This window comes from Podarcis vaucheri, assembly GCF_965113315.1.
Source record: "Podarcis vaucheri genome assembly, chromosome: 6".
Lineage (NCBI taxonomy): Eukaryota > Metazoa > Chordata > Lepidosauria > Squamata > Lacertidae > Podarcis > Podarcis vaucheri.
Genome location: NC_138764.1, coordinates 93,221,261 through 93,239,260, shown reverse-complemented (window position 1 = coordinate 93,239,260; position 18,000 = coordinate 93,221,261). Strand labels below are relative to the sequence as shown.

The window sequence follows — 18,000 nt, the reverse complement described above, 5'->3', positions numbered from 1 at the left end:
CTTATCCCTCTTCCACTGCACTGTACTTTTCTACTTTTCTCTCTCTCTCTCTCTTGGAGAAGATGTGAGAGGAGGCCATGATTGCTTTGTCCTGTATATATATGGCTTAATAAACACTTGGAATACACACACTCACGCTCCACGATTGTTTCTGCTATACTCTGCTGACTGAGCATGCACATGTCTTTTGATATGTGTCACAGGTGTGCACCAGGACTGATTTGTGAATGTCCTGGGCTGCGCTTCATCAGGAAGATGCCCGGAGAGGTTTGTCTCAATCTGGGGGCTGCGTGTGCCCCCCAGGCATGTTCCGACAGGGTGTGGCTATGCCACTGACCTGATCTGTCATAGGTTAGTTGTATGATGCTGTCTTACTGCATAAATTGTGTTACTAGCTACACGGTGTTAGCATTGGGAGATGGAGGGAGGGCCACTTCTAACTCGCAAAAATATTTTCGACCAAAATGTATCTTCGGGAACGCGGGTAGCCTTCCAAAGTTGTACCACAAGAATCTTCGCTGTGTCCAATAAATACAGGATCATGTCTGATTGTTAACATATTATTCCCATTTTTCCTGAAGTAATGTTTAGCTCTGGGGGGAAGGATGTTTTCTGCGAGTGTTTTCATTCTTTGAGGGTTCTTTCCAAAGGCTCTGAATCATTTCTCAGTTATTTGGAAAGAATGTTGAGAAGGTCAGTTTGTTTCTGAGGGGTGCGGAACAAGAGATTCAAATAAAGCGTTTGCAGGCAGGAAGAGGGAAATGGCTCGCCGCAACTTTTCTAGAAGGCTAAAGTCACCAGCAACTGACCCTGCCGCTTCCGCCACCACGCAGGAGATTTTCTGCTGGGCTGATAATGCAATAATAACAGCCACAAATAACCATGGGATTATTGAGAAGGTGCTGCAGAAACAATTCATAACTTGCTTGGTGAGACGCAGGGCTCAGTTTCTGTGTGTGCTAGGTCATGTGAGCAAGCTGAATAGAACAGGGGTAAGTATATTGCGTGGGACGCGGGTGGCGCTGTGGGTTAAACCACAGAGCCTACGACTTGCTGATCAGAAGGTCGGCGGTTCGAATCCCCGTGACGGGGTGAGCTCCCGTTGCTCGGTCCCAGCTCCTGCTAACCTAGCAGTTTGAAAGCACGTCAAAGCGCAAGTAGATAAATAGGTACCGCTCTGGTGGGAAGGTAAACGGCATTTCCGTGCGCTGCTCTGGTTTGCCAGAAGCGGCTTAGTCATGCTGGCCACATGACCCGGAAGCTGAATGCCAGCTCCCTTGGCCAGGAAAGTGAGATGAGCGCTGCAACCCCAGAGTCGGCCACGACTGGACGAATGGTCACGGGTCCCTTTACCTTAAGTATATTGCAGGAGCAATTCAAGTGCACACCACAAATTTAGGGGCTCATCCACTTACCCCTCTGCTTTCCACTGGGAAAACCTGCTGTTTACCGCTGAATGGGAGCAAATGTCAATTGGGTTTTCTCTGAATTGCAATGTGCTCCGATTTAGGGCTAAAAAGTAGGTTTCCAGGAGAAAGCAGCAGGGCAAAGGCAAAACTGCTGGGACCCATGCCTAGATAGAACAGGACCAGTGAGGAACCACTCAGACCCATGCTTTCTAGCCACAGGGCAAAGAGGAAGTCGAAGTGTGTGCAGTTTTTGCAGTTAAAGTGGATTAAGGTTCTCTGTTGCTCTAGTGCAACAAATCCACGTTTGTGTGTGGGGATGACTTTCTGCAGTTAGAAAAGTGGAAAGGAAATGCACTGAAAAGCTGGATGAATTAATAATTCCTAGGAAGACACAGAACACTCCACAAGCAATCAGGATGAATGCAGAATGAGTGCTCAGCCTCCCTGCAAGCAAACTGAAATAAGCGCTCAATAAGGACCTAAAGGTTGAACCACCATGTAAGTTTTGTGCAAGGAAATCGGGATGAATTCTGAATAAACAGGATGGCTGAGCCAGGAATTGCTATTTGTTCTCAGAAGAATTGCTATTTGTCCTCCTCCTCCTCCTCCTCCTCCTCCTCCTCCTCCTCCTCCTCCTTCTTCTCCTTCTCCTTCTTCCCCTTCTTCTCCTTCTCCTCCTCCTCCTCCTTCTTCTCCTCCATCACAAAGAACCACCTGGGTTACAAAAAAGCCCCAAAGAGCACTTTTCTGTTGTATACTGCTGATTTTAATAAAACACCCCTAAGCCATACATAACCTCATCGTTAATCTTCACTTAAAAGTACTGCTGAAATGGTAGACAAACACATTCTTAATACGTATGTTCTCCTACCGAGTAGGAACCTCTGAAAAGCTGGTGGAAATAAAAGTGAGGGAAGCTGACGGATCTGGACAAAGTCAGTCGGTTGGTTCATTTGGCCACTGCACGTCCTTGTAAAAGGCACCTTTGGTGCTTATGATCTTAGAGTAACGTTCAAGTCCCAGACCTGGAACCGTGGATCTCCAGCCTATGAAGCCTTGTGTCGTCTGAGGGACAGGAGGAGATGGGTGAATCTGAAATGGAGGTAGCATGCAATTTATTTAGTTGGCCATAAACATATATATATCTGTTCCACCTTTCTTTTTTTAAATAAATATTTTTTATTAGATTGTAAAGAGTATAAACAAATAACAAAATACAGTGGTACCTCGAGTTACAAACGCCTCAGGTTACAAATGCTTCAGGTTACAAACTCTGCTAACCTGGAAGAGTTACCTCAAGTTGAGAACTTTGCCCTGGGATGAGAACAGAAATTGTGTGCTGGTGGTGCAGCGGCAGCAAGAGGCCCCATTAGCGAAACACACCTCTAGTTAAGAACAGTTTCAGGTTAAGAACGGACCTCTGGAACGAATTAAGTTTGTAACTAGAGGTACCACTGTAAATTAAGAATCCATATAAAGAGATTACTCTGATTCTCAAGACTTCCCCCCATCCCCTCCATGGGCCCTAGTGACTGTGTATCTGTTATGTACTGAAGTTCTCACCCTGGGCCAGCAGGGGGATACTGTAGATAGTTTTCACTCAGGTCCACATATGCAAATAAGGAATCGAAAGTGGCATTCAGTGATTGGATAGTTACAGAAAGTTGTTACTGTTGCTTTGTAGTTGAGCTCTATATAAGCAGGTTGGCTGAACCCTTCAGCCCAGTTCTATTCTGGGCCTGTGAATAAACAAGAGCTGTTTGAAGAATTGCTGTGTCGTCTGACATGTTCACCCACAACTTAACAGTATCAGTTTGTTATCCAGTTTTTTTTATCCATCTAAATTGCCCATAGTTTTTGTTATTTTCCAAGTGTTTGGTCAAAATCCTGCTAATGTTTCCATCTGTTTACAATGGTCTCCTAAATAAATTATAATTTATCCCTTTCTGTTTTTTTAAAGTACTTGTCCTCTTGGTTTCTGAGCTTCCCAGTTAAATTTGCCATTTCCGCATAGTCCATCAACTTGGTTTTCCATTCTTCCCTGGTCGGAATTGTTTCTTCCTTCCATCTCTTTGAGTATATATCCCAGCTTTCTGCGCTACAAACCAAACTCAAGGCAGTTTCTGAGTGACGATAGGAAGCACTACAAAATTCAAAATAACCCTGACACTAGAAGAAATTTGATGCCGCACTTAGGGCAATCATTCCATCAGCGAAAGCGTTTCCACTTGTCAGATGGAACGATTCCCCCCTCCCCTTGCGTGCTATTCTGGGTGTCTTCCCAATCCCCCACCCCACAAAAAAACCAACTGAGGGTGAGTGAGGCTGCACGAGGAGAGGGGGAAGCCCTCTTGGGCTAGTGTAAGCCCTTGTGGGACCTGTTAGCCGAATCCAGCCCTATAAAACAAAACAATGGTAAAACTGATACATCGGTTTCTTAACTGCCTTTTCCATATGGTCCCAAGGGCAGGTTCTGTACATAGATGCAACAGCCTGGAGGGGGGAAAAAGTATCATCCCACACCAAAAAAGGCCTGACGTAATCAAATGGTCTGAAGAGCCAAAATAAAAAAATTCCTTCCAGTAGCACCGTAAAGACCAACTAAGTTAGTTCTTGGTATGAGCTTTCGTGGTCATGCACACTTCTTCAGATACACTGAAACAGAAGTTGCCAGATCCTTCTATATAGTGAGAAGGTTCTGCCCTGGTCTGAAGAGCGTTCTTAAAAGCAAAGGAAGAGGCTGGATCAATATCTCTTGGGAGGTGGTTCCAGAGTTTATTTAGATACCATAATGGGAAAGGCTCTCTGTAGCGGTATACACACAACATTATATTCCACATTCACTGCACACTGAGGCTTTTGCTACCTAGACTGTAATGTTATTGGTTTAACCAACTCAGATGCTTTTAAAAGAGGATTAGACAAATTCATGGAGGAGAAGACCAGCCAAGATGGCTTCGCTCTGCCTCCAGCAATGCTTCTGAATTCGAGTTGCTGGAAACCACAGGAGGGGAGAGGGCTCTTGGTCTCAAGTGTGCTGCTTGCAGACTTCCCACAGGCATCTGGCTGGCTACTGAGAGAACACGATGATGGACTAGACGAGCCACTGGCCTGATCTAGGAGGCTCTTCTTACATTCTTAATGATTGACAGGTCAGTGGAACCAAACAGTAATTACCGTATTTTTTGCTCCATAACACTCACTTTTTTCCTCCTAGAAAGTAAGGGGAAATGTCTGTGCGTGTTATGGAGCGAATGCCTGCGGGTGGCAGGGGGATCTGCTGTAGTTGTGAGCAGAGGATCCATGGTTCCCCTTCCTTCCCTCCTCCGTGGCTCGCTTTGCCTGCTTTGAAACAGCAAAGCAGGAGAAGAGCCACTGAGTGGGGAGAAGAGAGGGACAGAGAGCCTGGTTACAAAGCACGGATCCACATAGATCCTCAGGATTTTTGCATTGGGTCACCCCAAATTCACCATCAGATCACACAGCATGTCCATGGCTACAGCTTGCACCAAAAAAATCACGCACCCACTGTTGCCTGGGGCCGCAGTGGTTCAAAAACGTGGTTACAAAGCATGTATCCACATGGATCCTCAGGATTTTTGCATTGGGCTACCCCAAACTCACCGTCAGATCACATGTCTGTGGCCACAGCATGAACCACAAAAATCATACACCCACTGTTTCGTTTAGAATATTTTCTTTCTTCTTTTCCTGAGAGCCAGTGTGGTGTAGTGGTTAGGAGCGGTAGTCACGTAATCTGGGAAACCGGGTTCGCGTCTCAGCTCCTCCACATGCAGCTGCTGGGTGACCTTGGGCCAGTCACACTTCTGTGAAGTCTCTCAGCCCCACTCACCTCACAGAGTGTTTGTTGTGGGGGAGGAAGGGAAAGGAGAATGTTAGCCGCTTTGAGACTCCTGAAGGGGAGTGAAAGGCGGGATATCAAATCCAAACTCTTCTTCTCCAAAATCTATGTGCGTGTTATGGTCGGGTGCGTGTTATAGAGCGAAAAATACGGTAGTTTTATTCAAGCTCTATGCACAACAGGTCTTCCCTCACACCATCTGGTCCTACTGCACATCTTACACCCCTGAAAAGCACTTTTCCACCAACTCGTTTCGTTCTGAACACAAAAGCTCAGGACAGACTGATTCTGCCTTCTTCCCCAATGTGTCCATTTGAAAAGGGATGGAGATGGCCCCAACAATGAGGCCTGTGTCCACACCTGCCCAGTGCCATTGTAGGTGGGCATAAACCAAGATCACATTGACTGCTTCCTTCTTCATTCGTTCAGGGAGCAAAAGGGTGGAGAAACTAATTGAGGGAAGGGTTCTCAAATGCTTACCACGTCCACCTTTGTGGATGGGAGGCTCTGAAGTCTCACTAGAATGAAAGCAGCAGCTTGAGGATGTGCATGCGCAAGTCTGTATTGAGAAAAATGACTTATTTGTGCTACAAATGGGTAAGTGTCTCCACAGCCTCTTGTCCCCCATTCTTGTTCCTGCCAACCACACCTCTGTTGGCCAAGGGACAAGGATGAGCTCAGGACTTGAGTACAAATCTCAAACCACATATTTGGGTAGAACTTTGTCTATTTCTTTGTCCTTACCCCAACTGCAGTGAACTCATTCTCCAACTGTGCAGCCAAAATGGTGGCTGCTCTCACACAAGATGGTGGGCATCGGCAGGTGGGGAATCTTAAGGTCTGCATTCTTACAAAAAATTATAATGGGGGGGGGATATCAAGGGAGGGACAATCCAAAGAATAGCCCAAGGAAGATTTGAGCATGTTCAGTGGTTGCAGAAGTCAGATGGATTGCTGAGATGAAGAAAACCAGAAAGCCAGGGGGGAGATGGAATGAAATTCAGCTACCTGAAAAAAGACCCAGCTGGTTCTCTGGAACCCTAAATAGAAGCACCCCATGGTGCAAAATTTTGCCGCAGTTCCTACTAGTTTATACTCAAAAGAAACTGTTCCACATAAATAAAAGAATACTGACAGCCCCCGAAGATTTAAATAAAAGTCCCTACAAAGCAGCTGAGCCTATATTTCTGACAACGATGGGATTTAATTCTGCAAAGTGCTGAATTAATTGGAAGAGTGTTTAGTTTAATGCCACTTTTACAGAAGACACTTAAATCAATATGGATTTCCCATGTCTGCCTTATGCACACGTTAACACTTAAATGTTCTTGCGCTCTTTGGAATATACCATTACAACTATTTTCTTCTGCAAGATGAAAAGATGGATACAGGGGTTTTTTGGGGGGGCGGGGGAGTTGGGCAATGTGCAACCACCTCCAGATTATTCATATTTAATTGCTAACATTTCTAGGGGGACCACCATTAGAGTTAACTATGGCTCTTTCACACGGTATATGCTACATTAAGCAAAATCACAACTCCAAGTTCAAATACTCCCCGTGTGAGGAACAAAAAGGCCTCCTTAGTGCCACTTGTGAGAAGACGACATTTGGAAGCCACACAGTTGCTGATGAAGAGTCTGTCCCACTGAGGACGGCAGCTGTTTTAAGGAATGCCAAGATGAAAAAAGAGCGTGAAATGCAACGGGGGCCCCCTGATACAGAAGTCTTGCAAGCACAATATGATGCCTTCTCTTCCGGTCAAAAGAAGTACTAGATTGGGGGGTGGGGGGAAGCATTGAGTTTACCCACAACATGGAGGGAGTGTGTCTGCATGTGACCCCGCAGTTGCCTTGTGAGCATGAAGTTGTAGTCATTAACCCATTGGAAATCTGTTTGTACAAGTCAGTTTTGACCCTCACGGGGATCAGAACGAGTGCTTAAAGAAGTAGAGAAACAGTAATGTGTTTAACCCTAAAGGTAAATATTTAACTAGTCTATGTATATATGAATAGGTAATGTATAATCCGCTCTTCATGAAGATCAATCCCATAAATATATGTAACACGTAAAAATATAACAATATGAAAAAAAGAAGACCACACCAACAATAAATCAGATTTATATCACAACACTGCAAAAATGTATGTATGAAGACTAACCTTTCAAAGGTTAAAACATTCTTCAGGACAGCTGGTAACATTTATGTGGAAGCAAGAAGATAGTGGCTGCGTGCGCACATTGTGGTAAGCCATGGTTAATTATTTACTGCAAATAATGGCTTGGTTCCTCCCCCAGCATGTGCAACAAACCACAAGCATTGGCTTAGTGTGATGTTTGAACCTGGGATTATGGTTTCTCCCTGGACAAACGACACCAGAAGCTAAGAAAATAATATAAAAACACACAAATAGCCTAGCTGAGAGAGGTCGGTGGCCCAATATTCTGTTCTTACAGTGGTCCACCAGATGCCCATAGAAAGCCCCCAAGAAGGATCTGAGCACAATAACACTGTCCCCTCCTAGGATTTCCAGCAAGTGCCTCCAACCAAGGAGAAGGAGTAAAGCAAGGCTTATTCTTCTATATGCTTGGCTATTTTATCTTTAACAATACTTTCCACCAATTTTCCCAGGACAGATGACAAGCCAAGTGGCCTGAAATTTCCAGGATCCTCTTTCAAAAATTGATGTTACCTTGGCTACTTTCCTGTCCTCAGGTATGGAGGCTGGTTTCAGAGACAAGTCATATATCTTTTTTAAAGAAGATCAGCAACTTCACATTTGAGTTCTTCAAGAACCCTTGGGTGGAGGCCATTCAGACTCGGCAATTTGTCAGTTTCTATTTTGTCTGTTGGGATGTGTGGTTAAACCACAGAGCCTAGGACTTGCCGATCAGAAGGTCAGCGGTTCGAATCCCCGCGACGGGGTGAGCTCCCATTGCCCGGTCCCTGCTCCAGCCCACCTAGCAGTTTGAAAGCACGTCAAAGTGCAAGTAGATAAATAGGTACCACTCCGTTGGGAAGGTAAATGGCGTTTTCGTGTGCTGCTCTGGTTTGCCAGAAGTGGCTTAGTCATGCTGGCCACATGACCTGGAAGCTGTTGGCCAATAAAGCAAGATGAGCGCCGCAACCCCAGAGTCGGCCATGACTAGACCTAATGGTCAGGGGTCCCTTTACCTGTCTATTAGGTCTAAAACTTCATCTCTCACCATCACTGCCCACCTCAGTTCCTCAGACTCCTGCCCTGTGAAAGTTAGTTTAGGCTCAGAGATGCCCTCCACTTCGATGCCCTCCAACATTCCACTGTTGAAAATCGGGATGCGTGTTTTTGTGTGCTGCGTTCTTGCGTGAGCGACTTGCACATGTGTCTTCGGGTGCCGTGCTCTCGTGGGAGCTGGCTGAGTCACATGCTAACACAACATTACTGCAAGTGCTGTCTCATCCTCCTCCCTGAGCTCAGCAGTGGTGGTGCTGGAGGGGGGAAACAGGACATTCTGGGATCAAATCAGAAGCTGGGATAGCTTATGTAGTTTCAGGATGTCAGGACACTTGATGGATATGCTGTGAAGACAGATGCAAATAATTCACCCAACTTCTCTGCAAGATCCTTATCCTTCTTTAGCACACTTTTGACTCCCTTGGCATCCAAGAGCAGCAACAAAATATTCTCTGAAAACATTAGTAGCAGGAAACCGGCTACAGAGGTTCAAATCTGTGCGTGCATATGCAGAAGATGTGCAGCTCTCCAAGGGTTGGCTAACCATCAATGTAGCCCTTGGGCTAAAAAAAGATTATCCACCTTTGTATTAAACACACATTATGTACATTGGGCTGGAGGAGGGGAAGAGTTTTCAGGACAAATGTAAGAAATATTAGTGACCAGGGTTTTTGTTTTGTTTTGTTTTTTGCAGAAAGAAACTTTCTGTAAAAGCTTTCAATCTGTAATAAATAAAACCTGTCCAGTAGCACCTTAGAGACCAACTAAGTTTGTTCTGGGTACAGTGGTACCTCAGGTTACAGATGCTTCAGGTTACAGACACTTCAGGTTATAGACTCTGCTAACCCAGAAATAGTACCTCGGGTTAAGAACTTTGTTTCAGGATGAGAACAGAAATTGCGCAGTAGCAGCGCGGCAGCAGCGGGAGGCCCTATTAGCTAAAGTGGTACTTCAGGTTAAGAACAGTTTCAGGTTAAGAACAGACCTCCAGAACGAATTATGTTCTTAACTCGAGGTACCACTGTATATGCTTTTGTGTGCGTGCACACTTTTTCAGCTTATACCCAGAACAAACTTAGTTGGTCTCTAAGGTGCTACTGAACAATTTTTTTTTTAATTTCAGCTGTGTCACACCAACACCTGAATCTTTCAATCTGTAGTTGCTATAAATGAACCTGGTTAATAAGGAATTAATCTAGCTAGGGGAGGGGAGGGAAAAGACTGAAGCGCCGTATCAGCCTTGGCTTCTGCGCTTGCTTTGACTAAACCACCTCCACAAGGCACATCGAAAGGGGCCTTCCACGTATCCCTTCAACATCTGGGGGCTTATCCATTGGAGAAACGCACAGAGAGAAAGCGATGTTTCTCTTTCTGTTCTGCTGCCAGAGCCCTTTTGCTTTGTTCCTCAGCCAAGACTGGGAAACGTTTGTGATATCTAGGCGGAGGACATCCTTTGAACCGACTGCCTCTTCTTTCTTTCCTTTCTTTCATGGCCATACGCACCACCCACAGAGCCAAACAAAGGAGGCAATTATATCCTCCTGCTTCCATGCTGCATGACAGACACACAGAGGCAGTGGGAAGAGTCTGGTCAAGGATTCCTTGCCCAACCCATTGGGAATAACAGATAAGACACTCCGCTTTTTCCGGAGGGGCTGCACTGCGGGAGGAGTTCCAGGACCTCAGTTACCCGCAGAGGGATGCTGCCCATGTCACTAGGACGCCCAGCCACGTCATGCCCCCCGACTGACCAATCGGGTGAGCCGGGGAGCGTGGCTACTTGCCATTTCAACCACAGCACGGCTGGGGGGAGGGTAGCCAACTTTAGTCTACTTGGATCTCCCAGCCCACTCACCCTCTTTCTTGCATTGGTTGACTATGGCCTTGCTATGACTAATGTCGGTCACCTGGTTGCGGCCAGGTAGGAATTTTTCCACTTGGCAATTTGGCTCCAGCCATTTGGTTTTCACCTACCTAGTAGCAATTGTCACAATAGGTATTGGGTAAGCCTTGTTATGGGAGGGGAGGTTGTTGCCTCTGCCTGCCTCTCCACGATCCATTAAAGGTATCTGGGGGTGTGGTTCCTGTCTGAAGCCTGGGCATGGGGTGGGGCCATGCCACGACCCCATCGGTGACCCTGGGGGAGCTCTTAATTGACCATAGGGCTCCCCCTATCAGTGGTTGACCCTTTCAAGACTTCCTGCAGACAGGCAGGAGTCAGGGTATAGTCTTGCTTCACCCAATTGCCTAAGCGAAACCGCTCACATCTGTAACCAATAAAGTTGTGGCCTAATTTATCCCATTAACCCAACATATTTGTGTTTGTGTGTTTATTTCTGTGGGAACTGATATATAACTTTCCTGTCCTGCAGCAGGGCCACTATATTGCAAGACAACGAAACATTTGCTCAGCAGAACATCCAAAGAAGACTTCCTGTCTTAAGCTGTCCTTTCAAAGTAGCCCTCAGGATTCCAGCACCATTTACTCTCATCTTTATCGAAAGACCAGCCATTGTAGAAGGCAAAGGCAAAGGACCCCTGGACAGTTAAGTTCGGCCAAAGGTGACTATGGGGTTGCGGAGCTCATCTTGCTTCCAGGCCAAGGGAGCCAGCGTTTGCCCACAGACAGCTTTCTGGGTCATGTGGCCAGCATGACTAAACCACTTCTGGCGCAATGGGACACCGTGATGGAAGCCAGAGCGCATGGAAACACAATTTACCTTCCTGCCACCGCGGTACCTATTTATCTACTTGCACTGGTGTGCTTTCGAACTGCTAGGTTGGCAGGAGCTGGGACAGAGCAACGGGAGCTCACACCACCATCTCGGGGATTCGAACCGCCGACCTTCTGATCGGCAAGCCCAAGAGGCTCAGTGGTTTAGACCACAGTGCCACCCACATCCCAAGTCATTGTAGAACAACTGATGAGGAACATTCAAGGCTATCTACCACCATAGTTATTTCTTTCTTTCTTCCAAAATAAATGTTTTGAAATTGTGCCATTTAAGACTGTGCGACTATTGCCTAACCTTAATATATGTTTCCACTGGTGTCACAGGTCGGATTTGTAAGTGTTCTGGAAGTGGGATCTTAGGTTTGGCAGGTGGCTTCTTTTCATCTTTTAACAACTAAAAATAGAAGAAAAATGCAATAAAATTAATGGGTACTTCACACTGAGCTATGCATTGGGATAACATTGTAACAACTCATATCTATCTAGATATTTATGCTGTTTCCATCATAGCAGTAGCTAATGAACTTGTACTTGACTTCAGATATAAGCCTATTTATTATATAGCTTTGGATGCTTTTGAAATCCATTGTTGCATATGGAGAACTAATTCTCATTTTAAGGCTAGCATTTGAATCTGAAGGACGGATAAGTGCTCTCAACTTTTGGCAATCCCTTCCGAGAACAAATAATCAACAGCACTCCAGTCATTTGTTATGGACTGGAATTTTATTGTGGATTTTTTGGGAGAAAGAGAAAAGGAACTTGAAATATCTGGATTTGAAGACTGAAAAAAATGCTGGTTTGTAGAAGGGAGAATGGTTGGATGTTAAGGAATGAATATCATATGTAGCTGCAGGACAGAGAGCTGGAAATCCTTTTATTTTTTCCTTCTCTATTTTATTTTTTATTTTTTTTCTTTCTTTTCCTTTTCTCTCACTTTCTCTTTCTTTAGGTTTCTCCTTTCCTTGTCTTTTCTTCCTTCTGGCTTTGTTCTCTTTTAGACTAAGTAGTTGATTGATCTCAGTACATTTTGTAGTGGGTATGCATTTTTGTATATCTTTGAACACACACACACACACACACCAACAAATAATTGATGGTTAGGGTTTCATTCTAGGGCCATAAGGAGAGATGTACAGTGGTACCTCGGGTTAAGTACTTAATTCGTTCCGGAGGTCTGTACTTAACCTGAAGCACCACATTAGCTAATGGGGCCTCCTGCTGCTGCCGCGCTGCCGGAGTACGATTTCTGTTCTCATCCTGAAGCAAAGTTCTTAACTTTGCTTAAATAGAAGCACTATTTCTGGGTTAGCGGAGTCTGTAACCTGAAGCGTATGTAACCTGAAGCGTATGTAACCCGAGGTACCACTGTAGATGTTTTTGTGAAACAAGACCATAGCCTCATGTTTCTGCAAGAAGGTGATTCTTGTTCAATGCAGGTCATGAAGTGAGATTAAGAACTGAAACAAAACTGTCCTTCATGGATAAATGTCACACACACACAAACACAAAATTTTTACCTCTTCCACTGGTGTTAACATAAACCCCCACCGTTGGGGCCATCTCCTTGCAGCTATGTTTTCAGTTTCAACATGATCCTTCCTGATGTAGATACAATAGAGATGGTTTAAAAGGCTTTACGGAACAGTCTTAAGCTCATCCACACTTCTGTTTTCTTCCGCTTGCCCTGTGATTTCTAGGCATGGGTTTGAGGGGTTTTTCATTTGTCATTTGCTTTACCCAGGAAAATCTGTGGTTTTTACCACTGAATTGGAACAAACACTAATCCACAGATCAGTAAACAGTGGAGCTTCCTGGGAAAAGCGGTGGACAAAAGAAAAGCCTCTCGGATCCATGCCTAAAAACCATGGGATTAAAAAATCTGCTAGCTTCCTGCATAAGGAAAGCCATTGGCACAAATATATATATTTTTTGAAGTAATATTTATTGAACAATTAATAAAAATACAGAATAAAAAAAACATTTAACAGAATAAAAGAAAAAGAACAAAAAACACCAACAAACAGAACAGTAAAAAGACTTTTCATATCCTATACTTCATCACTAGTTTCTTGACCTCCTCACACCTCCCTTTTTGTATTCCAGTTCAGTGGCACAAATATTTTGAATAGGCCTTAAAAGCGCCCTAAACGGCCTCGGCCCTGTATATCCGAAGAAGTGTCTCCACCTCCATCGTTCAGCCTAGACACTGAGGTCCAGCTCTGAGGGCCTTCTGGTGGTTCCCTCCCTGAGAGGTTACAGGGAACCAGGCAGAGGGCCTTCTTGGTAGTGGCGCCCACCCTGTGGAATGCCCTCCCATCAGGTGTCAAGAAGATAAGTAACTATATAGCCTTTAGAAGATCTGAAGGCAGCCCTGTAGAGGGAAGTGTATAATATTTAATGTTTTATTGTGCTTTTTGTATATGCTGGAAGCCACTCAGAGTGGCTTGGGCAACCCTATCAGATGGGCAGCATATTATTAGTATTATTAAATTAATCACAGTCTCTGAAAAGCAGTGGTAGCATCACAAAAATCTCCCAGGGGGAGGGGTGGCACAGAAGAGGGAAGAATATTTGTAGGTGGATGAGAAAGAAAAATAACAGCATGTGCTTATGACAGGAGTGCAAAAATTGAGATAGTAGGGGGGAAACTCCTTATTTGTGGTGGGGCTACTACTGTACTTGCCCTCCTTTGGCACCTTCTAGATCTGTCTGTCTGCCTGTTTAAAAATAGCCAATTCCCATCACATTCTAGCAAGCCCCAAAGACTGAATCTAAGAGGGAAGCTATATGGTTATTTATTTTATTTATTGAGAAAGATTTATAGACCGCTGAATCAGAAAACTCTCAAAGCAGTGTACATAATAAAACTATCAATAGAACACAAATAAAACCAGCAGGAAGTTCAGAAGCACAGAGCAGTGTTCAGCTAAATTGTCACACTGCACGCACCTTTCCCCATTCCTCAAATCTGCTCCAGAGAGTTGGGGGAAGCCCTAAAACAGATGGACTGTTTGAGGGGATGAGGGGGGGAGATTGTTCAATTACGCAAGGAGAAATCCTTGTGCCAACTGAATAGTTTGCATAACGCAATGCTGAACACAGCTCAAATCTACATAACTAAATCACTTGTCTGGGTACGCTTGCCGAAATGATCATTGGTGGGTTTGAGGAAGGGTGCAGTTAGGACCAGAGAGAAAATACAGCCCCAATCTATTTGTGCCTCTCAGGGCTCTCCTTGACTGCCCTCCATAATCCTGCCATTCATCCCCATGGAGAGAAGTAAAATACTGAACAGGTAAAGGTAAAGGGACCCCTGACCATTAGGTCCAGTCGTGGCCGACTCTGGGGTTGCGGCGCTCATCTCGCTTTATTGGCTGAGGGAGCCAGTGTACAGCTTCCGGGTCGTGTGGCCAGCATGACTAAGCCGCTTCTGGCGAACCAGAGCAGCGCACGGAAACGCCATTTACCTTCCTATTTATCTACTTGCACTATGAGGTGCTTTCAAACTGCTAGGTTGGCAGGGGCAGGGACCAAGCAACGGGAGCTCACCGCGTCGCAGGGATTTGAACCGCCGACCGACTTCTAGGCAAGTCCTAGTCTCTGTGGTTTAACCCACAGCACCACCTGCGTCCCTAAAATACCGTATTTTTTGCCCTATAGGACACACTTTTTCCCCTCCCAAAATGAAGGGAAAATGTGTGTGCGTCCTATGGGGCGAATGCAGGCTTCCGCTGAAGCCTGGAGAACGAGAGGGGTCTCCCGAGGATTGTGACTTCGCGCCGGTCTCCCAAGCTTCACGCAGCTCTCCGCAAGCCTGGGGAGACCGGTGCGACTTCCCGCCGGGCTCCCTAGGTTTGCGGATAGCAGGCTGTTCTCGGGGCTGGGGTTGGGGGAAGCTCGGGCTTCCCCCGCGCCAGCCCCATGCCTGGGGGGGAAATATTTTTTCCCCTTTATTTCCACCCCCCAAAAAACTGGGTGCATCCTATGGGGCGGTGCGCCCTATGGGACGAAAAATACGATACTGAACAGTGGAGAGTAAAACCTGCCCCACACTTCTAACCTTAGGTGGAGAAAGGAACACAGTGTGTTTCTCTGCACAGAGCCACGTTGCCAGCTGGGTCTTTGAAACACATTTTTTTTTCTGTGCAGACTCATCTCCACCCAAAAGAATGATGCATTTTGCTAGTTGAAGGAATAAGGAACAAGTTGGCTTATTTCACTGAGTAAGTCCTTCTCAAGGACTTTAAAAAATAAAAAATAAAAAAATAAATAGAAGAAACAACTAAACCCTGCAGCAACCCACAACTTTATTTACTCTACAGTAATTATATCAAGCCATTGTTTTGGAATAAGTGATCTGCAGATTGTAACCTTGTCCTCTTAAGTTGTTAACAGCGTGACCCACGAGGCAGTTAAGATGAAGTACTTGGAGTGAGACTGTTGCCTTTAATGTACTTTGATTTCACTGAGCGGTGGACTGTACCGTAGAAGGAGCTTAGGCGGCAGTTTTAAGAGCCTTGTTATGAAGCAATTCTGATCATCTGTGGAATGCGACACCTTGCTCTCCTATTCCTTTTCTCAGTTTAGGATTACATTTTAGTTTTCGCCTTTCACACCCGAGAGAACATAAACGATATTGAACAAATAGACGGGGCTGACCGCTTAATGGCTACCACTCTGCTTGTGAGCCAGTCTATAAACACATTGATTCTATCCCTTACTCTGTTTTGCCCGTAGGTTTGTGGTAAAGGACTGGCTTCCACATGGTTAAAAAAAAGAAGTAGTAGCCTAGTTTTTATCCTTAGTTAAAATCCTTACTTAAAACAGCTCTGATCCAGCACCAATGTATTGGATTGTGGCGGTGCTATAGCCAATGTCACACAACTTTTGCATGAGCTGGACAGGGTGGGCACTTTGTTTATGTTTTTGCTCTGTCAACAGGGCCATCGAGAAATGTTTTTAAAAATGTTCCTGAAGTAAGTAGGATGGCAGTAGTAGCTTTGTTTAAGAAACAAAACGAAAGCATAATGGACTAAATACTGTAGAACAGGGGAAATAGGACATTAAAAGTTCACAAAAATGGCGTCGGGAGTGGTCATGTCACCATGACTTAAAATACAACAGGCAACAACCAGCAGGTGCCCATTAACACTTGTGCAACCACATTCCATGCAGAAATTACAACTGCAATAAGAGACACAAGCTGGAGGCTAGGGAGGAAGAAATATTCCCTGAGGTATGAACTATTATAGGGCGGCGGCAGCCCTATTGTTGAGGGCATATTGGCCAAATCACATCCCACCATGGCTCTAGTGATTGATTTAAAATTTGGCACTGCGGGGCAGAAAGTTTGTATAATAGCTTCAGTTGCCTAGACTCTGTCTGTCTATTCCAGGGGGGACAGACAAACGTGGGGCTTCGGTCCACCACTTTGCAACTGACAACCACCCAACTCAAAGTTGCTCAGAGTGTGGTGCTGATAATGCAGGTTCGATCCCCGAATGGGACAGCTGCCTATTCCTGCATTGCAGGGGGTTGGAGTAGGGACACGGGTGGCGCTATGGGTTAAACCACAGAGCCTAGGACTTGCCGATCAGAAGGTCGGCGGTTCGAATCCCCACGACTGGGTGAGCTCCCGTTGCTCGGTCCCTGCTCCTGCCAACCTAGCAGTTTGAAAGCACGTCAAAGTGCAAGTAGATAAATAGGTACCACTCCGGCGGGAAGGTAAATGGCGTTTCCGTGCGCTGCTCTGGTTCGCCAGAAGCGGCTTAGTCATGCTGGTCACATGACCCGGAAGCTGTACGCCAGCTCCCTTGGCCAGTAAAGCGAGATGAGCGCCGCAACCCCAGAGTCAGTCACGACTGGACCTAATGGTCAGGGGTCCCTTTACCTTTTTTTTGGGGGGGGTTAGACTAGAAGATTCTCAGGCTCCCAACTCTGTGATTCTATGACTCCCCTTTCTCTCTCTCTCTCTTTCTCTCTCTCTCTCATTACAGCAATGGACAGTGGGGGTGATGGAAGGGTCTTGCAAGGCAAACAGGTGCCATTATTATTATTATTATTATTATTATTAGGAAAGCCTGTAACTGGGTCCTCGTGTGTGTGTGTGTGCGCGCGCACGTGTGTGTGTGTGAGCTTTCAGCATTAGGAGCTAGACTTCAGAGAGGTCATGTTGCTGGCTATCCCAGGCAGGCTGTACCCCCTGCAGGAGGAATGGGTGTGGGGAGAGAAGAGACGGTGGGTGGGGTAAGGCGAAGAAGCAAGGACTGTACCAGATTTGGTTTTCAGCCACGAAGTTGAGCTTGCTCTTCTGCGTCATCCCGGACTATCTTCCCCGGTCTAGCGCCCCCTGGCGGCTGGGTAGAGGGCGGGCGCTGCTAGCAGCCGGGCTCCAGCCAGCGAGCCACCTCCGAGCCGGAGATAACCCCGCTTGCTGCTGCTGCTGCATCGCGTTGCTAGGAGACGGCTGAGGAATGTCGCGGGAGGGGCGGAGGGAGGAGGCGCTGCATCCGCCTGCCAGGGCAGAGATGGATGGTTTGCGCGCTCGGCCACCAAACAGAGGTGGAGACAGGATCGCGCGGAGTGCAAGAACGCTGAAACTCACAGCCAACATTATATTGCCCAGCGCTAAGGATGCCAGGCGGAGTACCCTTCACATTATGATAAGCTTTGCTCTCTCTCTATATATATTCTGCAGGTGCCCACATACATGGGCATAGCCAGGATTTATGGCAGGGGAAGGCAAGACACCAACTCTGTTTAGCTCTGTCTAGCAGAT

The 18,000-nt window shown here is 45.9% G+C and overlaps 1 protein-coding gene across 1 annotated transcript; it reads right to left on the bottom strand.

Annotated features, from left to right (window-relative positions):
- Window positions 1-2,152: 2,152 nt before the first annotated feature.
- Window positions 2,153-17,676, bottom strand: CIMIP1 (ciliary microtubule inner protein 1). The gene is made up of 4 exons (XM_082226597.1): window positions 17,495-17,676; window positions 12,740-12,821; window positions 11,515-11,613; window positions 2,153-2,501 (listed from the first exon to the last, which is right to left on the bottom strand). Exons 1-4 carry the CDS (start codon window positions 17,539-17,541, stop codon window positions 2,346-2,348), a joined length of 384 nt encoding a protein of 127 aa, XP_082082723.1. The 5' UTR covers window positions 17,542-17,676; the 3' UTR covers window positions 2,153-2,345.
- Between the last annotated feature and the right edge of the window lie 324 nt (window positions 17,677-18,000).

Bases quoted from the DNA above. Each gene is read 5' to 3' on its own strand.
- CIMIP1 (XM_082226597.1), bottom strand. From the start codon at position 17,541: ATGACGCAGAAGAGCAAGCTCAACTTCGTGGCTGAAAACCAAATCTG. The intron at 12,822-17,494 runs GTACAGTCCTTG...TATCTACATCAG, and splicing joins GTGGCTGAAAACCAAATCTG to GAAGGATCATGTTGAAACTG. The intron at 2,502-11,514 runs GTTAGGCAATAG...CCTCCATTTCAG, and splicing joins CAGTGGAAACATATATTAAG to ATTCACCCATCTCCTCCTGT.